Source organism: Trachypithecus francoisi, unplaced genomic scaffold (assembly GCF_009764315.1).
Source record: "Trachypithecus francoisi isolate TF-2019V2 unplaced genomic scaffold, Tfra_2.0 Lachesis_group21, whole genome shotgun sequence".
Classification (NCBI taxonomy): Eukaryota; Metazoa; Chordata; class Mammalia; order Primates; family Cercopithecidae; genus Trachypithecus; species Trachypithecus francoisi.
The window spans coordinates 20,718,204-20,738,317 of NW_022681467.1; the positions used below are offsets into that span (position 1 = coordinate 20,718,204).

At 40.0% G+C, this 20,114-nt stretch overlaps 1 protein-coding gene across 6 annotated transcripts in view; it reads right to left on the reverse strand.

Moving 5' to 3' along the window:
• The window catches only part of CRLS1 (cardiolipin synthase 1), a 33,773-nt gene extending 18,341 nt beyond the window's left edge, over window positions 1–15,432 (reverse strand). The window contains exons 1-4 of one of the 6 annotated variants that reach the window (XM_033185661.1): window positions 14,940–15,077; window positions 13,583–13,716; window positions 11,330–11,467; window positions 5,773–5,902 (exon numbers count right to left, since the gene is read on the reverse strand). In XM_033185661.1, coding sequence (XP_033041552.1) covers window positions 5,773–5,902; window positions 11,330–11,440 — 241 coding nt within the window. In that variant the 5' untranslated portion in view covers window positions 11,441–11,467; window positions 13,583–13,716; window positions 14,940–15,077. Of the gene's footprint in view, window positions 1–5,772; window positions 5,903–11,329; window positions 11,468–13,582; window positions 13,717–14,070; window positions 14,321–14,655 lie in introns of those variants that run through there. The other 5 variants (XM_033185659.1, XM_033185662.1, XM_033185660.1 and 2 more) reach the window with 5 other exon arrangements.
• Between the last annotated feature and the right edge of the window lie 4,682 nt (window positions 15,433–20,114).

Below are 20,114 nucleotides of genomic sequence, written 5' to 3' on the forward strand. Positions count from 1 at the left end.
GCCAACATGGTGAAACCCCGTCACTACTAAAAATACAAAAATTAGCAGGGCATGGTGGCATGGACCTGTAATTCCAGCTAGTCAGGAGGCTGAGGTAGGAGAATCGCTTGGACCCAGGTGGCGGAGGCTGCAGTGAGCTGAGATGGTGCCATTGCACACTAGCCTGGGAGACAGAGCAGGACTCTGTCTCAAAAAAAAAAAAAAAAGATACAAAACAAAATCACAACTACAGAGACAAACACTGGAAAACTAGACACACAGTAGGAAACTCTAACTGCTGAACAAACCAAAAGCAAAAGAACATTCAGTGAAGAAACAGAAGACTTCAAGAGCAGGATTAAAACTTGATCTAATAGACCTATGAAGAACATCATACCCAAGAACTGTAGAATATACATTCATTTCAAGTATTCAAGGAATATTTATAAAATCTGACTGTACTGGGCTGAAAGGCTGAAATCACAGAGCATGTTCTCTGAACACAAGGTTATTACGATTGAAATTGTAACAAAAAGATAACTAAAAAATCCCCCCCAAAATGGCAACAAATTAAGATATATTTATTTTTAACCTAACAGGTCAATGAAAGAATAATAATGGAAATAGGAAAATATTGTATACTGGACAATGACACACTAAAACTAACATAGGAGACGCAATGAAAGTGGTAATTAGAGGAAAATATACAGTCTTATATGCAATCTTTAGAAAAGCTGAAAAACAAGTAGCCACCTATAGCTGCACGGTTCAAAATACACATTAGACTTTGAAGGTGTGATAGGAAAAAATTCTCATTAATTTATTGACTACAAGTTAAAATGATAATATTTTTGATATAGTGGATTACATAAAATATATCAATTTTCATGTTTCCTTTTTTAAAAAAAGCTACTAAAAATTTTTAATTACATAAGAATCTCCATTTTATTTCTAGACAGAATCAATTAAAAGAATTTAGAGCCAGGCATGGTGGCTCACACCTGTAATCCCAGCACTTTGAGAGGCAGAGGCACCAGAGGTCAGGATCACTTCAGGATCACCTGAGGTCAGGAGTTCGAGGCCAGCCTGGCCAACATGGTGAAACCCCATCTCTACTAAAAATACAAAAAAACTAGCCGAGTATGGTGGCACAGGCCTGTAATCGTAGCTACTCAGGAGGCTGAGGCAGGAGAATCGCATGAACCCAGAAGGCAGAGGTTGCAGTGAGCTGAGATCAGGCCACTGCACTCAAAAAAAAAAAAAAAAAAAGAAAAGAAAAGAAAAGAAAATTAGAAAAGGAACAGCAAAGAAAACCTGAAGAAGAAAAAATAAAACAGCAAGATTTAATGAAGTAGTAAACAACATATCAGAGAGGCTTGACAAAACCCAAACCTGGTTCTTTGAAAAGATTCATAAAACTGACAAACCTCTGGCAAAAAAAAGATTAAAAAAAAAAGAAAAAAAGGGACAAAAAATAAGAGGAAAAGAAGGACATTACTACATATCCTACAGACATCAAAAGGTTAATGAGAGTTATTCTGGACACACTGCCTATGGGGTAGCCCTGCTCCACAAGGAGTAGTAAGTCAATAAATAAAGTTAATGAGGATACCATAAATCCCATATGATAAATTTTTTATAAGGTAGATCAAATGGACAAATTCTGAGAAAAACATCACAACTTAAAAACTGGTCAAAAGATACAATATGGAGTGAGTTGGTTGAAGGTTAAAAAAAAAAAAAAAAGATATACTTTAAACCTGAATCATTCCGTTAACAATTAAAGAAAATGAATTATCTATTTTAAAATTCTTCCCTAAAGAAAACTCTAGGCCTCAATGGCTTTAACAAATTCTACCAAACTTTTAAGTAGAAATATTCATAATGGGCCGGGCGCGGTGGCTCAAGCCTGTAATCCCAGCACTTTGGGAGGCCGAGACGGGCGGATCACGAGGTCAGGAGATCGAGACCATCCTGGCTAATACGGTGAAACCCTGTCTCTACTAAAAATACAAAAAAACTAGCCGGGCGACGTGGCGGGCGCCTGTAGTCCCAGCTACTCGGGAGGCTGAGGCAGGAGAATGGCGGAAACCCGGGAGGTGGAGCTTGCAGTGAGCTGAGATCTGGCCACTGCACTCCAGTCCGGGCGACAGAGCGAGACTCCGCCTCAAAAAAAAAAAAAAAAAAGAAATATTCATAATGAAACATCTTCCAAGAAAGGAAGAAAAAAAAAAGTTCCCAGTTCATTTTATGAGGCTAATTATAATCTGATATGAAAACTTAACAAGAATATATGAAGAATTCCAAGCCAATCTCATGAATTAAAATTTGAAATCTTCCACAAAATATTAGCAAGACAAATCCAGCAATTTTTTCATAAATATATCATGGCAATGTTGGATTTATACCAGGAATTGCAAGTTGTTTTAACATTAGAACTAATATTGCATTAACATGTGTAATTCACCACACATGAACAGCTAAAGGGAAAAACAATACGACCATAGTAATACACAAAAGGAGTTAGACAAAATTTATATCCAGCCCAGGGGTGGTGGCTTATGCCTATAATCCCAGAACTCTGGGAGGCCAAGAGTTCAAGATCAGCATGAGCAACATAGCAAAACCGCATCTCTGCAAAAAACACAAAAAAATTCAGTAGTCAATTGTAAGAAAAACTCTTAAACTCCCAACAGAAGTGAACTTCTTAACTTGAAAAAGGATACTTACAAAAACCAACAGCAAACATCATCTTTAACAGTGAAACACTTAAGGCTTTTCTATGAGATTGGGAACAAGACATTGACACCACTCCTTGCCAACACTGTACTACTCAGTGCAGTAAGGCAAGTAAAAGAAACAAAAAGTAAAAGGATTGGAAAAGAAGAAATACATTGTCATTAATTACATATAAGACATAATTAAGCATGTAAAAAATCCAAGCGAATTTATATGTATATTGTTAGAATACAAGTTAGCAAGTTTCACTAGACACAACAATCAACATTAGAAACAGTACTGACTTTTTCATATCAACATGGAGTTATTAGAAAATAATTTTTTTTTTTTTTTGAGGACAGAGTCTCACTTTGTCACTCAGGCTGGAGTGCAGTCATGTAATCTTGGCTCATTGCAACCTCTGCCTCCCAGGTTCAAGACATTCTCGTGCCTCACCCTCCTGAGTAGCTGGGATTACAGGCACATGCCACTACACACGGCTAATTTTTGTATTTTTAGTAGACAGGGTTTCGCCATGCTGGCCAGGCTACTCTTGAAGTCTTGATCTCAAGTGATCCACCCACCTCAGCCCCACAAAGTGCTGGCTTACGGTAAGCCATTGTGCCTGGCCAGAAAATGAAATTTAAAAGCTACCATTTATAAAAGCACCAAGAACTATCATGCACTTAGGAGTAAGTCTAACAAAAATGTTTATTATCTTTCTGGAGAGAACTATAAAACTTTAACAGATACTAAAGAAGACCTAAATAGAGTAGATACAGCATGTCCGTGGACTGGAAGACTTAAAATTGTAAAGATGCAAATTCCTCCAAACAGATCATAAGTTCATTGCAATCCCGATCAAAATCCAAACAGATTTTTCTCTGGAAAATTGCTGATTCTTGGAAAAGTTGATTCTAAAATTTATAACAAATGGAAAGGGCTAAGAATGTCCAAAGTGGAAAGGACTTGCTCTACCAGATAGCAAGACTTTTAGCAAAGCAATAAGAAGGGCGCCACCGATGCAAAGACAGACGAATCAATGGAGAAGAAAACAACTTAGAAATAACCTTGCTCTGAGTCTGAAAATACCTATTTTTCTATAAAATGTGCTGGGATAAATGGGTAGCCATATAAGCATTAGAAAATGAATTAAGAGAGATAACTTTTTAAAGAAAACATCAATTAGGAATCACATTTTCTTAAAATCCTAAAAGCTTTCCAATACAAAACACAATCACATGTAAAGGAAAACGTATCAGAATGATAAGAGACTGCTCCATAGCAAGTTGGAATCTCCAAGTCTATGGAAGAGGGTCTTCACAATTCCAAATTAAAATCATCTGCAATTTAAAAATTACACCTCTAGCCTAGGCAACATGGCAAAACCCTATCTCTACAAAAAATAGAAAAATTAGTCAGGCGTGGTGGTGCATGTGGTGGTAAGTTCTTGGGAGGATGAGGTGGGAGGACTGCTTGAGCTGGGAGGTCAAGGCTGCAATGAGCTGAGACTGTGCCACTGCACTCCAGCCTGGGTCACAGAGTGAGACCCTGTCTCAAAAAGAAAGAAAAGAAAAAGAAAAAAGATTAAAAAAAGTAATGCCTACTTCAACTGTCAATCATGTATGGAAGACAAAATACAGACATTGAGATGTCTAGGACCTCTAAAAATCTGGCTGCCACACTCCATCCTTCTACAGAAAACAACTGGAGAAAAGGAGTAACTTAATGCAAAGGAAGACAAGGGAGCCTGGAAAAACAGACTCAACACAGAAGAAAGAAAATGGAAACTAAGATTGCCAGTGAAGGGAAGTCTCAGCTTAGAAAGCAACCTACACCAATTATATAAGTAAAACTCACAGCAATGTTACTCATAATTCCAAAAAACCTGGAAACAATTTCTATGTTCAATAGCAAAATGACTGGGCAACCTTTGTAAAACAATACATCAAAATACAATGTAACTATGAAAAAATGGGAGGGGCCAAGCAAGGTGATTCAAGCCTGTAATCCACAGTCACTTTGGGAGGCTGAGGTGGGAGGATCGCTTGAGCCCAGCAGTTCGAGACCAGCCGAGGCAAGAAATCTTACACACACACATACACACACCCCAATCACATACACACTTCCATTCTAACTTTCAAAGCAGCACATAAAAGTAAACATTAGTCCAATTTATTTTTTATTTTGGTACAAGAACTTAGAAAACTAAAAGCAAGAAAGAAAAATAATTTCTAGTTGGAGGAGACTACACTAGGCTGAAACGCCACTATACTTCTTTCTACCAAGTGTCAATAACAACATGATACCGAGGGACCATGTGGCAGCTTCTTTGTTCTAAGATACCATTTCTTTCTTTCTTCCTTTTTTTTTCTTTTCCTAAACCTCAAAAATGCAAACTCTTAGACTGACAGTGAAGGGAAGTCCCAGTGTGATTAGATATGATTCCTAGCTCTTAGAAAAAAAAACAGTTTAACTTCATCTGAGGGAGAACAACTGAGAAATACAACTGAAGTAGAAAACGAACAATCAGAAAAGCACATGGAAAATACAAAGCAAAAAATCATAAAATCTTATTAGAAAAAGTATTCATATAATGTACAAACTATTGTATAATTTAAAAATTGCCTAATAGGGTCTACATAATATGAAATTTTATAGACATCTTCAGGATTTCAGAGTTCTCACTTATTATGATTAAACGATATTAATAAAGATAATAAACATAAGAAAACTAAATTGCTTTCAAAAAGCTAGGCACTAAAAATATATAACATAGCACCAAAAAATTTCAGAGTAATATGAATTGGCACTGTGAAATATTTGTTTGATTTTAATTTTAAACAACCTTACTAGGAAAGCAACTGATTCTACTAGTAAAACAAGGACACAAATTCTAAAATCCGCAAGTAGTTTGACAAATAAAACAGTTCAACAGTTTAAAATTAGGGAAACAGTTTAAAGTTGAAAACTATATTTTTGGAACAAAAATTATTTGTCTCTCAAGAGAAATCCTAAGCTGACTAATGTCATTCTTCCCTGTACTATTCAAAAGTACGCATGACGTGATCTTACCTGGAATAAGATCTGCATAGGTCAAGCTAACATATAAGATACTGATAAGTATTTTATCAGCAAGTGGATCAAGAGCACTTCCCAAAGCTGATTTTTGATTGGCCCAGTTTCGAGCAATAAATCCATCCAACTGAAAATAGAAGTTTTTTTTTTTATATATAAATGTCATAACAGGAACAGAGTAGATATTCTGAAGCTTAAGATATACCAGAATAACAATTATACTCTCATAAAATGTAAACAAAATCTCTTCTGTTTCTTACCCCCAAACATTCTCATTCTTTCACTGGTATACATTTTGCTTTTAAATTAGCAACTGGTCTTAAAATAAATGCACACTTATTTTCTTTCCCCTCAAGGCCTTCTGGTTATTTCTCAGTATTTTCACAAGGCCCCTTTGGTGGATGAACCCAAACACACATTTAAAGATATGGTTAGTGATGTATTTAAAGCTATAAAGAACCCAAAGAAAACTCAAAGAAAGCATGCATGGCAGAGCCTGGTCTAGGATAATATAATTCAACTCCGTTAAAACTTACCATTTTTCTGTTTTTCAATTTATTTTGCTCAATACCACTGTTTATTCCTTATTCCGACTGTATCAGCATTACCCACATTTGAGTAGAAAACTCAGTCCTCTCTACCTGACCTAGTTAAAATTCTGATACTTATTTATTTTTATATTATTGTGATAAAAATAAACTATATTTAAAGCATAAGTCACATCTAGTTGCTAGTGGGCCAAATGGGGCCTGCAAGCTGGTTCTGTTTGATCTATCAGAGCTTTTAAAAACTGTAATTAGTTATCTACATTTAAGTATTCAATTCTTCCCATAAAAACCCAGATCTCCATCCTAACTTGAGAAGGGAGTGGTCTGGCCACTCTAGGGCCACAAAATGGACTGAAAAGTATTGTCTCTCTACATTAAACAAGGCAAGTATTTTCTGGTTTATCCAAGTCCCTTCCTGGCTTTTACTCATTTAACTTCAAGTTTCAACAAATGTTTGAGTTCCCTAATACTATTTCTAAGGGGAAAAAAAGATTAATTTAGACATAATTAATCATGGTTCATTTTAAAGAACAAATAAGTTGTCCATATCTCAAGTGCTCCAATGAGTTAGAGGAGACAGCAGGAGTCCAGGACCGTGGTAAAAAAAAATGTGGTCTTTGTAGCAGAACAAAAGCTGTTCAAGTCCTGGCTCTGCCACTTACTAGCTGTGTGATCTTGGATAAGTTATTTGACCTGACTAAGCCTTAGTTTCCTCATCTGTAAAACAGAGATAAATTACCTACCTCAAAAGGGTGGTTGTCTTCAGCACATAAAGTGATTAATACTTGTTCAGCACTCAACGCTTAGTAAATCCTCAAAAAAAAGCAGTTACTAGCTATTACTATTGCAACTGAAAAAAATCTATTTTCTTCTTAAGCATATGAACAGAAAAGTACCTAGCCTGGGGAGCTGGGACCTTGGAAGATGAGGTTTAGTTCAGTTTCTGACCTCAGGGAACTTAACCTTTCACTTTTTCACCATCATCACCCTCTCATCTTCACTATTCCTCTAACCCACACTAGATTACAAGGACATCAACATCATTCCTTTACAAACATCTGTAACTCCCCTTCACTCCACTCTCCTTCAACCCTGCTTAAAAACAACTCTCCATGTACTCTGGGCCTGCACCTAAGAGCTGAACAGTGCTTAAGGAAAACACACAAATGGGAAGACTGGTCTCACTTCAAACTGGGGACCACAAATCTCCCATGGGCACCCAATACTGCCTAGCAATCCCACACCTGCTTACTATATTTACCCTCTCTTTTCACACTGTCTCTTTCACACTGTCTGTGCTCTCACCTCAGACCTAACTTCATCTCTTTTGCACAAGGTCATGTCTATATTTTCCTTAAGAAAAAAGAAAAATGTAGTCAGCTCGTCCTCATATTCCCATCATCAAATCCTCCACCTACCTGCATCCATTCACTCTCTCTGCTTTCCTTCATCCGTTACCATGCCCTGTCACCTTCTGTGACCTGCCTCTCTTCTTCCCCATCTCGCCTTGCATCATCAATCTCTCCCTTTCATGTAATCTCTCTACCTGATCATTTAATTAATCACTTAACTAACAACAAAAATTCACTGGGCACAGTGGCACACCTATAGTCCCAGCTACTTGGAAGGCTAAAGTGGGAGGATTGTTTGAAGCCAGGAGTTCAAGGCCAACCTGGGCAACACAACGAGATTTATCTCAAAAAAAAAAAAAAAGGCCAAAGAAAAATTCCCCAGTATATACATATACTCCAGCATATATATTTTTACATAGAGGATTAGATAGGTAGATAGATAGACAGAATTCCCCAATACATATCTTTTTAAAAGACCCTTCTGTGATCCCATTTCTGTATTCCCCTACAAAGCAAAACTGCTTCAAAGGAACGTCCCGTATCATTACCATCTCACATCTGTTTTCAACCCTCTCCGATAGTCCCCACCCCTCCAGAGGTGAGGCTCATAAAGGTCACCAACGAATTCCGCATTTTTAGAGTACCTGACCTCGACACAACTGAAGCACTTTCTCCACTTCCTGGGAAATCTCACTGCCTAATTTGATTCCTTCCTCGCCAGCTATTCCTTCCCAGGGTTCCTGACTGGCTTCTTTTCTGGTGCTCTACTTGTTGCTCATTTCTCTGACTCTTCATTTCTGTTACCTCAGTCTGGATGATTTTACCCAGATCCAACCATCTATATCTGACAGCTCCCAAATTTCTCTCTGTAACGAAGACTTCCTCCAACTCCAAACTACTAAACTGCTCAATTGATACTTCTATGTGGATAAGCAACAGAATTCTTAGTATTTTCCCTTAAACTCTGCCCTATTCCAGTGTTGCTCATCACAGAAAATGTCATTTCCATGAACCTGGTTTTAGAAGAGAATTTTTTTTTAAAGTAACACCCTAGTATTCATATTTGACTCTTCCTACTCTCACTCCATATCTAATCCATCAACATATTACCTCTGTCTTTAAAATATATCTCAAACCCACATACTTCTCTCCAACTCCAAATTCCAACCACAGTCTAAGTTCCTACTACTGCTGCCACGGATCACGGTCAGTCCCTAACCAGTTACTCTGCTTCCACTCTTGCTAGACCACAGTGAGCCCCTAACCAGTTACTCTGCTTCTACTCTGACCTGTCTATAATCCATTTTCCACGCACAAGGCAATCAGACTTTGTCATTCCCCGGCTTAAAATGATGAGTATGGCCACCTCCCAGTGGCCAATCGAAAGGCACGAAAATCTCCACGGAACCAATGTGAAATGTGGCACCAGTTAACTCAGGTTTCCATAAACATCATGTTATGTATTTAGAAAAATGTTAATGGGGCCTCTCTAACATTCAATTAATACTGTAATCTCATGTGGCGGCTTTTAAGAAAAAAGAAAAAAAAACGTAGCAGACAAAAAAGGAGACTACAGTAACTGAAAAAGATCTTGTCTGTTATGTTAAAAAAAAAACTGTTACCAGTATAATGGCCTTTGACAGACTTGGAGATAACATTGACAATGAGTGGAGGCTTTGAGAGAAAAGAAGGGACAGGCCAGGTGCGGTGGCTCATGCCTGTAATCCCAGCACTTTGGGAGGCCGAGGCAGGCGGATCACCTGAGGTCAGGAGCTTGAGACCAGCCTGGCCAACATGGTGAAACCCCATCTCTACTAAAAATACAAAAATTAGCCGGGTGTGGTGGTGCGTGCCTGTAATCCCCGCTATCCGGGAGGCTGAGGCAGAATTGCTGGAACCTGAGAGGCAGAGGCTGCAGTGAGCCAACATCACGCCGCTGCACTCCAGCCTGGGCGACAGAGTGAGACTCCCGTCTCCAAAAAAAAAAAAAAGCAGAGACAAAATAAAAGGAGAAAGATTGTGAGAATGGGAAGAGGCGGTGACAAATATTAGTAGAAGCTAAACTCTGGAAAAACAGAGGTAAAGCCAATTTGAGAGACTACGTTTGAAGCAGGTTTGGAAATGCCATGTAACAGTGCAAATGCTCTCCTGTCTGCATTCCAAAATCTTCAGTTAATTCTATGTTGCCTACCAATGCTTCTGCTACTAGGCACGTGGAATTACATTTCTATGAACCTCAAAGACAACAGCTGATGATACAAAGAAAGATGCCATGCAACTTTTATTAATATAAAACTAGTTTTTCTCAATTCTCACTCAATAAATATTGAGCAAAATTGATCAAAGCTTTTCAAACATAAATTAGTTTGAAGAGGCACCAAAGCACCGCCTGTCTGGATGCTCATATAGCTCTCAGACCAACCTTGTACATGAATATAACATATCTATTTCTCCTGCTAACTTCGCCCTGGTTTAAAATTATTCCCTCATCTTTTCCACACTTCCCTCAACTATATTTTTATACAGCATGAAGTTTTTCCTTCTTTTTTGTTTTTTAAGAGACAAGGTCTTGCTCTGTTACCCAGACTATAGCACAGTGGTGAGATTATAGCTCACTGCAGCCTTGAACTCCTGAGCTCAAGCAATCCTCCTGCCTCAGCCTCCTGAGTACCTAGTGCTGCAGGCATGTGCAACCATGCCAATTTTTAAATTTTTTGTAGAGATAGGCTCTTGCTATGTTGTGCAGGTTGGTCTCAAACTCCTGACCTCTCAAAGCACTGGAATTACAAGTATAAGCCACTGTGTCCAGCCAGTTTTATAAGGCATTTCAAAACTTTCATGAAATAAAGTTGGTAATACAAATAATGTCATACATGATGATGGCTAGCCAGTCCACAAAAGCCTATTTAACGTAGCCTTTTGTTATAAAATTATTTTCCAGTTCTAATGTGAGATAATTTGAATAAATTCTCCTCTCCTCTATCAAAACTAACATTGTGGTATCAAGGAGAGTTCCTCTTCTTTGTCCATCTGCTGAGGGAGAAGAAGGAAGGATGTTCAATTTGTAAGCCCAGAGCATTCTGCAGGGCAGCCAGAGGAGTGTAGAGCAGAGATCAGAAAATAAATCTGTGGGGGTACCTACAGCCTCCTGCTAGCATGAAACCTGAGCAAAGCTATGAGTTCTACATGCTCCCTGGTTACATCCTAGTTCCCTGGGTCCTAACAACTGGCCCAGTTTCCCTCTCCGCTAGGAAAACCAGTTGCAGACCAGAGTACTCCTCTTTATCACAATACATAGAAAAGTCATCTCAAATCTCCTCTCCCCTATTTCTATCCCTAAAGCAAGCACTCGGCTCTTTGGAAATTTCTAAGGCTGTTTCTTTCACTCTTAAAAACCAAGAGTGCAAAGTATCCCCTCCTTTACTTCCCTACAACCTTCGCTTCCTCCCTGAAATCATATGCCAAAAAAAAAAAAAAAAAAAAAAAAAATCCCATATAGATGCTAAAGACAAAGTCCTCACAAAAAGTACTACGTCAAATTCATCTTGAGAATTTTCTCCCAAGGAAAAGCAAGCTAAGGCTATGCTATTTCAACTTAGTAGTACAGACGAGCATTTGGAAGGAGAGCAAACTGGGAGTGCATTTACAACTTACCAAATCTGTTAGCCCAGCTAAAGCAAAAACTCCTAGTGCAGTATTAAAATCTTCTTCAATAATCAAATAGCCCAGAACTGGGGCCAAGCCAATTCTCGTCATTGACAACATGTTTGGGATTGTCCATGGGTTTTCATACTGAAACACAAAGACAACAAAATTTAAATAAAATACTATGAATTCATACTTTGAATAACTATATACATTAGAAAAATATACTTCATCAGCTTCGGTCAGAAGCTGCATAAACTTTAAATTTAGTACATTAAATAGAATTTTAAAATCCATTCAGTTCTTTTTACAGATATCTTCCTAAAATCTTCTTTCAAGAATACAGAAGATGGCTGGGCATGGTGGCTGACACCTGTAATCACAGCACTTCAGGAGGCCAAGGCAGGAGGATCCCTTGAGCCCAGGAATTACAGACCAGCCTGGGAAACATGGAGAGAATCCCATCTCAATTTTTTTTTATTAAAAAAAGAAAAAAAAAAAGAATACAAAAGATGAAGATGTATCATGTACTCAAACACAGAGTAAGGCATCTTACATATTACAGGTTTCCTTTTCTCTTTTCTTTTTTTTTTGAGACGGAGTCTAGTTCTATCGCCCAGGCTGTAGTGCAGGGGCACGATCTCAGCTCACTGCAACCTCCACCTCCCGGGTTCAAGGGATTCTCCTGCCTCAGCCTCCTGAGTAGCTGGGATTACAGGCGCCCGCCACCACGCCCAGCTAATTTTTGTATTTTTAGTAGAGACGGAGTTTCACTGTGTTGGCCAGGCTGGTCTCGAACTCCTGACCTTGTGATCTGCCAGCCTCAGCCGCCCGAAGGGCTAGGATTACAGGCGTGAGCCACCACGCCTGGCCTATTACAGGTTTTCTTAAGAGAGGGAAGATAGAACACATGCATTATCTGCCATATAAGCTAAGCTTTTCACATATAACTTCATTGTAAGAACTCGGAACTTTTAATACTCTGCTTTTAAAGGTGAAACTTCAGGAAGATCTTCTAAGTAGACAAATAGTGTCTACTTACAAGTAAAAGTGTCAGAAAAAAAAGCCAAATTATCAACTCCAGGCATTCAGCTTGAAATATTTACTGCAAAGAATCTCCCTCACTCCCTTACACATATCTAAAGAACGCTAATACAGTACATGGAGGTATGAACGAAGAGAACAAAAAAAGATTGAATTCTATAACCTCATCACTAAGAGAACCGCTAGAAGAAAATGGAGATAGGAATAGAGATTGTGATATTTGGAAATGGAGAAATTTTGTAAATTTGTCCAAAACAGTCATGGAAATGTTAAGATCCTCAACTAAAAACCAAGAGCTTTCATAGTTCCCATCTGGGGGCTTTGCGATTCCGTGACACTTCATTTGGAGCCAAGCTGGCTGAAGTTGGCACTAACAGAAGAGCTCTTCGGCAGCTGTCTGAAGAACATCCCCTTCTTGCCAAACAGAATCTGACTCATGAGAGGGTATTTCAGCTTTGAAAAGCCTCGGCCCAGTGGAGCTAAGACAACCTGCACAACAGGGTACAGAAATAAAGACAAGAAAACGCCTTTCCCTAAAGCCTAGATTTTTTTTCTCCACTGAGTCAAGACTGCCAATTCTACCCCATGGGACTTTCTCTTCACTAGAACCCCATTTAACCTCTTTCTTAGTACTAGCCAACTTGCCTGAATCTTAATTTTGGTTGTAAAAAAGGTGGCAAAGTCCATTTCTAAAGATATCTTTTAAAATTCTATGAACTATCCTGTTTAAAAAAAAAAAAAAAAGGGGCCGGGCGCGGTGGCTCAAGCCTGTAATCCCAGCACTTTGGGAGGCCAAGACGGGCGGATCACGGGGTCAGGAGATCGAGACCATCCTGGCTAACATGGTGAAACCCCGTCTCTACTAAAAAATACAAAAAACTAGCCGGGCGAGGTGGCGGGTGCCTGTAGTCCCAGCTACTCGGGAGGCTGAGGCAGGAGAATGGGGTGAACCCGGGAGGCGGAGCTTGCAATGAGCTGAGATCCGGCCACTGCACTCCAGACCTGGCGACAGAGCGAGACGCAGTCTCAAAAAAAAAGGTATTCTCTAAAGACACTACGTCTGTGTTTATAAAAGAAACTCAGCAAGAAAGCATCTCAGCTTGGAGGGATAATTAAATAGTTGTCGCTGGGGTCAGGTGGCAGAATACTGTCATTGAAAGCTATAGAAAAACTTCAAATTATCAGAAGAGCAATCACAAAACAAGAAGCAATACAAACCTCTATTCTGAGATCTTTTACTGAAAGTAATCCACTTTATATAATGAAAACATTCTTGGAACACATCCCAAATTCAAGTTCAAATATCAGAGTGTTTCAGAGTCCAGAGAAAAAAGATAAGTCTGTTGGCCATACTATGGTAGAGAGTAAGTCAAATACTGATCAAAGGTTACAGCAACTCAAAGGGAAGAGTGGGAGGGGAGAAGGTTGCACATGGTTGCGAAAAAGCACTAAGCAAAAGATCAGAAAAAAGGGCCCCAAATTAACTTCAGAAATTATCCACAGGGCAAAATTAAAGACAAAGTTGTAAACAGAAACATCATTTCATTTGGCGAATTAACAAACAGAACTGAATGTTGCTGGAACAGTGGAGTTATTTTTAGCTCCACATAGAATATTTCAGTTAAAGTATCTCATTAATTTGTAATCATTAAATTTGTAAAAGTTTCAAAGTTAATATTAGGAGAGCTAATCTCAGATTACTCAACCAGATAACCTGTGGCATACTCGACCAACTACTGCCGTTCTGGGAAGGTCTTCAGTCAGGATATGGCAACTTCAAAGTATCCAGCATTCAAAACCCCAACATGCTTTAGCTATTAGTGGAGCTGAGACCACTGCCAGGATCTGGCCACCTCAACCCATGCTGTACAACTGATGAAAGCAGTACAGGGGCCACTGAAGACATAACAATTGAAGATGTAATAATTGCATGAGTCTTGCTAACATGACATCAGAAGCTCTCCCACACTCATGCTCGGATGTCTTCTGTCTAGGCAGCATATCAACAGGTAAGTGGACGAATACTTCCCTCCGTTACCTCAAGAATAGTTTAAATCTTTTTCTATAATTAAAGGTTAAAAGATCTTTTAATTACAACCTAAATTGTTTAATTAGCCTTCATCCTATAATGTGTAAGGTTACCAAAGGTCAAATGATGGTGAACGAAACTTGCACAAGCAAACAGAAGGGCCTGTATACCTTTCTAAAGATTCCCAAAGACTTGCTTAAACACTGAGGATTCACTTCAAAAGAATTAAAAATAGGCTTTTAATATGACAAGCGAAGGCTACCTTTACCAATGCAATATGCAGAGGCGGCCCTTCCAGCAACGGGTGCAGATAGAAGGGGGAAGAGAAATGATTTCTAACTTGGCCACAGAGACCGGAGGTGGACCCCGCTGGTGACCCTGAAATTCATCCCGACCGAATGACCTGCCAGTAACTTCTTTTCAGGGAACAGTCTAAAAGTTAGGAAACGGAAGCGTCAGAGCTGCATCACCCAGAGTATGTTACTCGAGTTCAGGGGCGGCGACCCCAGCCCAGGGCCGGCCCGCCGCCGCCTCATCGGTACGTACCAGGCTGGGGGTGCTCGCCGGGCCCCACTGGCCGCCCGGGGCTTCGGCGGCGGCGCCCGCTCCGGCCGCTGGCCTGGGGGCCGCCTTCCCCGCGCCCGAGCAGTGGTTCCGCTGGCCGATCCCGGGCAGCCGCAAGCCAAGCGCGGCCGGACGCAGCCTCCAGCGTTCGGCCAGGCAGCCCAAGCAGCACGGCACGGGCGGCAGCAGGGCCCAGCAGGCGCGCCCCTTACTCGGCCGCGTCCCCGGAGCCCAAGCGGCGCCGCGCAGGGCCCCCCACGAGCCGCGCGCCACGCGCAAAGCTAGCATGGCCCTGCGGCCGCGCCGCGGGGACTCGGGCGGCGAGAGCTCAGCAGCCTGGGACACTGGCGAGCCGCTTCTCCATGGAGACCTAGAAACCACACAGACATCGGGCCACCGCTGCCTCCATACTACTTTTCACACCCCAGCACGCTCCACTTATACAGGTGGCAGGGAGCCGCCAAGGGCGGACGCCTTCGCGACGCTTTTACGACACCGCCGCCGTCGGGCTTCCCGGCGCCGCTGGCAAGCCAAGGCTAGCGGGGAGGGAAGGAGAGAACGAACAAGGTGGGATGACTGCGCAGACGACGAAGCCGCGAGGGGGCATGAGCCACATCAGGCCCTGGCCTGAAACCCTCCGAGGCGGGTGGCCGGCAGAAGGGCCCCCTCCAAGGAGCGTGCGGCGCCCTACAGTTCTTGTGGGTGAATTACAGTATCTGGTACAGAAGAAATGATTAATAAATATTGGTTCCATAATCCTCTCCTTTTTGAGCATTGACGATACATATGCCAAAAATAGAAGCATTAGAAAATGTTAATAGCAATGGCTAATTGTTTTGCTGAAAACAGTATTATCCAGAATCAATGTTTACCTATGAGAATTGTTTTTAAACAGTTTTTAATTTTTTTTTTTTTTTTTTGAGACGGAGTCTTGCTATCACCCAGGCTGGAGTGCAGTGGCCGGATACATTGCTAGTACAAAAGTTTCAATTATACTATATAACCAGGCTATAGTGCATCATCAGGTTTAATCCTCCCAACGACTGCAAGGTGAGGGTTCCATTATTACTTTACAGATAAGGAAACTTAGGTGTAGAGAGGTTAAGAAACTTGCCGAGATAGTTATGAATCAGTTCACCATTAATTAACTGATTAATATTCAGATTAGTATATTAAATATATTGATATATCAATATAAATTTGCAATGTTACAGAATTTTTTCTTGTTCAGTGTTGAACTGAATTTGAATGGTTCTTGCCGCCTCTCCACTATCCCCCCACTAACCCCATCTATGATGGCTGAACTACCTTACAGTTGAGTTTAAAGTCTTAAATCGGGTAGTTAGGAAAGGGAAAGGCCGACTGAAAGTGAGCAACATGGTAGATGAAGCAGCGGGTATTTATCCAAAAATCATTTTATCCAAAAAAAAAAAAATCTATTTCTTACATTGAAATCCTGACACTGAGAGAAAAATTGAAACTTTTGTACCAGCAATGTAAAAATTTTTTAAAATTTAAAAACTAAAAACACAATTCTCATAGGTAAACATTGATTCTGGATAACCCTGGAAAGAGGGAGTGGGCAGGATTACAGTTTCTCCCTTCCTTTCATGAGATTGCCTTTATTCACTCTCCACTTCCTGGTTTAAGACACTCATTGTCTCTTGGGACTTCTTTCTATTCCCTATATTCAGTCTGTACTTCATCTGCCTCTAATCCTTGGCACTGAGGACACAAACTTGCTTTTGTGTGTTTTTTCCATTTGTTGCTCTGATAGGTTTTATTTCTATTACTTATGGTATATGTCCAACCTTTTCTTAATTTTTTCTAAATTAATTCTAGTTACTGTGTTGATTTCTTCAACTTCTATACTATTTATGGTAATCTAGTTTTATCCAGGCTTTGTGTCCTCAATAATAACACCATTACCTGAGGTCTTCACTTATTTGCCTTATTGTTTGGAGCTAGCACTCATAGGCTTCTGTTTTAGATCCCATTTTAGTTGTATATATTTTTGTATATTTCAAAATATGGAATTATACTGTTATCAATGTTTAAAATAGAACATCTCCAAAATTATCTATGTAGCAAATTTTATGTTCTTCCTATTTTTCACTTCAATATAAAATTAGAGAAAAACACTCCAAGATACAATAGAGCCTGCCAATTAAAATATAATAAACTGTTTTGTATTAAGAAAGCCAGCTCTACTACAGACTGCTGATGGCTAATTAAGTCTTTAAAAAGTAGGAAAATAAAGTGGCTGGCATTTTGGCCTGAAGGACAATGACTGCTCAATACTTAGGACTAAAGAGTAACATGCTTTTAACGAACTGTTTCCCTAACATTTTAAGATAGGAGAACATCCAGCTATCAGTCTTTGATCTCATTTTCTAGAACTTGACAGAAGTCAATAAATGAACAGGTTAATCTGGGAAAAAGGATGGAGAAAATGTAGAAACCCCGGGAAGTAGGGTTTAGAGCAGGGCAGGAGGCAGAGGAAGCCAAAGTATTCTACAGTTAGTAACTGGTTTATAATGTTCACTTCCTGTTTTATGAATTCTGTAATAATTTCTATCCAAGCAGATAAACTAAACACACAGGTACCTCATATGTGTGAAGGGACTGGGAATATCTGTCATTGAACTTTTTTCCCAAAATGGGGAAAAAATTAGAATAGTAAGTCTGTAATAAAAATAGAAATAAAAATCCATATATAAATTCTAAGTTTTGTGAAGTTCATTTCAAATTTTTATCTCTCCACCCTTGTATCAGAATTATTTTCATAAGTAACCAAAATGTACTGGTCAGGTGTCTTATCCCAACTTCTGTAGTCAATCATGTAAGTGCTTACACCAAGAGAATGTGAACAGAGAAAGGATTGTTCAATCTTGAATAATTAGCCTATTAACTGTTTAGTTCATCCTTTCATTCATCCTTTGCTGAGAAGTTGTGAAAATAACAATTCTGCCCCTAGAGGGTAGTATTGTCTTGCCACGTTTAATGTTTTCCTTGGTAAATTGCAAAGTGCTGTGTATGACTGTGCTGTATATTGGAACAAATTACCTCTTTGCTACAACTTCTTGGAATCTGTTTTTAGGCTTTCTGTTTTTTTTTTTTGTTTTGTTTTGCTTGAGATGAAGTCTCGCCCTGTTCTCGCCCAGGCTGGAGTGCAATGGTGCTATCTCAGCTCATTGCAACTTCCGCCTCCCAGGGTCAAGCCATTCTCCTGCCTCAGCCTCCCAAGTAGCTGGGATTACAGGCAGATGCCACCACGCCCAGCTAGTTATTGTGTTTTCAGTAGAGACAGGGTTTCACCATGTTGGTCAGGCTGATCTTGAACTCCCAACCTCAAGTGATCTGCCCACCTCGGCCCCCCAAAGTGCTGGGATTACAGGTGTGAGCCACCATGCCCGGGCTCTTTTTAGGCTTTTGAAAATTCTGCAGCCTAATCATTCTTTCTCATTTATCACTTCTATTTGAAGTTTAAGCTTTTTGAGAAGGAAATTTTATTCCAAATCTATTATGAATATTTTCTGCCTAGGGATAAATGAACAAAGTCTAGAAATATGTGTACTGCGTTTTTATATCAGATATGCAGTGTAATGTAGTATTAGTTACTTGTGTTATTTAGTCTAGGACACAATAAACTTGAGCTACTTTTTGTTTCCTAAAACCAAAAGAAGATAATGTAAAGAAGGTAGTTTTGCAAATGGGTCTTATGTAAATATTAATGATTGGAAGTTAAATCAAATTAAAACAGCTGGATGTGGTGGCGCATACCTGTAATTCCAGCACTTTGGGAGGCTGAGGTGGGTGGACTGCTTGAGCTCAGGAGTTCAAGACCAGCCTGGGCACTGTGAGGACACTCCCCCCACTGCCCCCCGTACCCCACCTGCTCCCCCATCCCCCCCCAAGCCCCCCACCATCTCTACCAAAAATACAAAAAAATAGCTGGGCATGATGGTGGGTGCCTGTGGTACCAGCTACTCAGGAGGCTGAGGTGGGAGGATTGCTTGAGCCCAGCGGGGCAGAAGTTGCAGTGAACCAAGATTGTGCCTCTGCACTCCATCCAGCCTGGGTGACAGACCGAGACCGTATCAAAAACAATTCTCTAGGAATCAATGAGAGTTAAGTCTTACAGGAGTACGCTGTAATTACCGGGCACTAAACCCAAAAGTGTGTTTTGAATAACTAGTAATTCAAATAAGGCACAGGTTTCAATCATTGTAATAAACACACCGTCCCACAGCCTAAATAGGAAAAAACTAAATGATGGGATTTAGATTTGAAACACATGTAAGCAAGAGTGCATTCCTGGTAGGGCCAAGCACGTTGGGTATGGCTCCTCAGGACTTGCAGAGATTAACCACCTAAACTTTATAATTTAGATTACTGTTTAAATTATCAAGAGATCTAAACTAATTCTCTTTTTCATTTTTATTCTTTTATTTTTTATGTAAGAGACAGGGTCTTACTATGTTGCCCAGGCTAGAGTGCTGTGGCTCTTCACAGGGGCGATCCCACTACTGACTGGGACGGGAATTTTGACCTGCTCCATTTCTGGCCTGAGCAGGTCCACCACTCCCAGATCAACATGTTGATACCGAACTTAGTGTGGACACCCAATCAGCAGAGCACACTATAATAGCCCAGAATTCCTGGCTTCAAGCAATCCTCCTGCCTCAACCTCCTGTGTAGCTGGGACTACAGGCATGTGCCACTGCACCTGACTAAACTAATTCTTATGTCAACTTCTAGTGCCAACCTTTCCCCATTACTTCCTGAAAAAGTATTGATGTCACTAGAATATGTGAACAATTAAGTCATTACTAAGTTTTTATATGGTTCTTTTGGAATCTTTAAAAGAAATAACATTCTCATAAGGCAGGCATTATCTACAAATTAGAAAGTAAAATGGTTGGTTTTAATATTTTTTCCCCCTGCTTGCAATATTTTAAAGGTGACAAAGGAATTTTTAATATAATTTAGTATACAACTTGCTTTATTTTCCATTCCATTCCTCCTTCCTGTAAAGATTTAAGAATGTTGTTTTCCTTTTGTTACAGGGGTCCCCAAACCCTGGGCTGTGGACCAGTACCAATCCATGGCCTGTTAGGAACCAGGCCACACAACAGGAGGTGAGCGGCAGGCAAG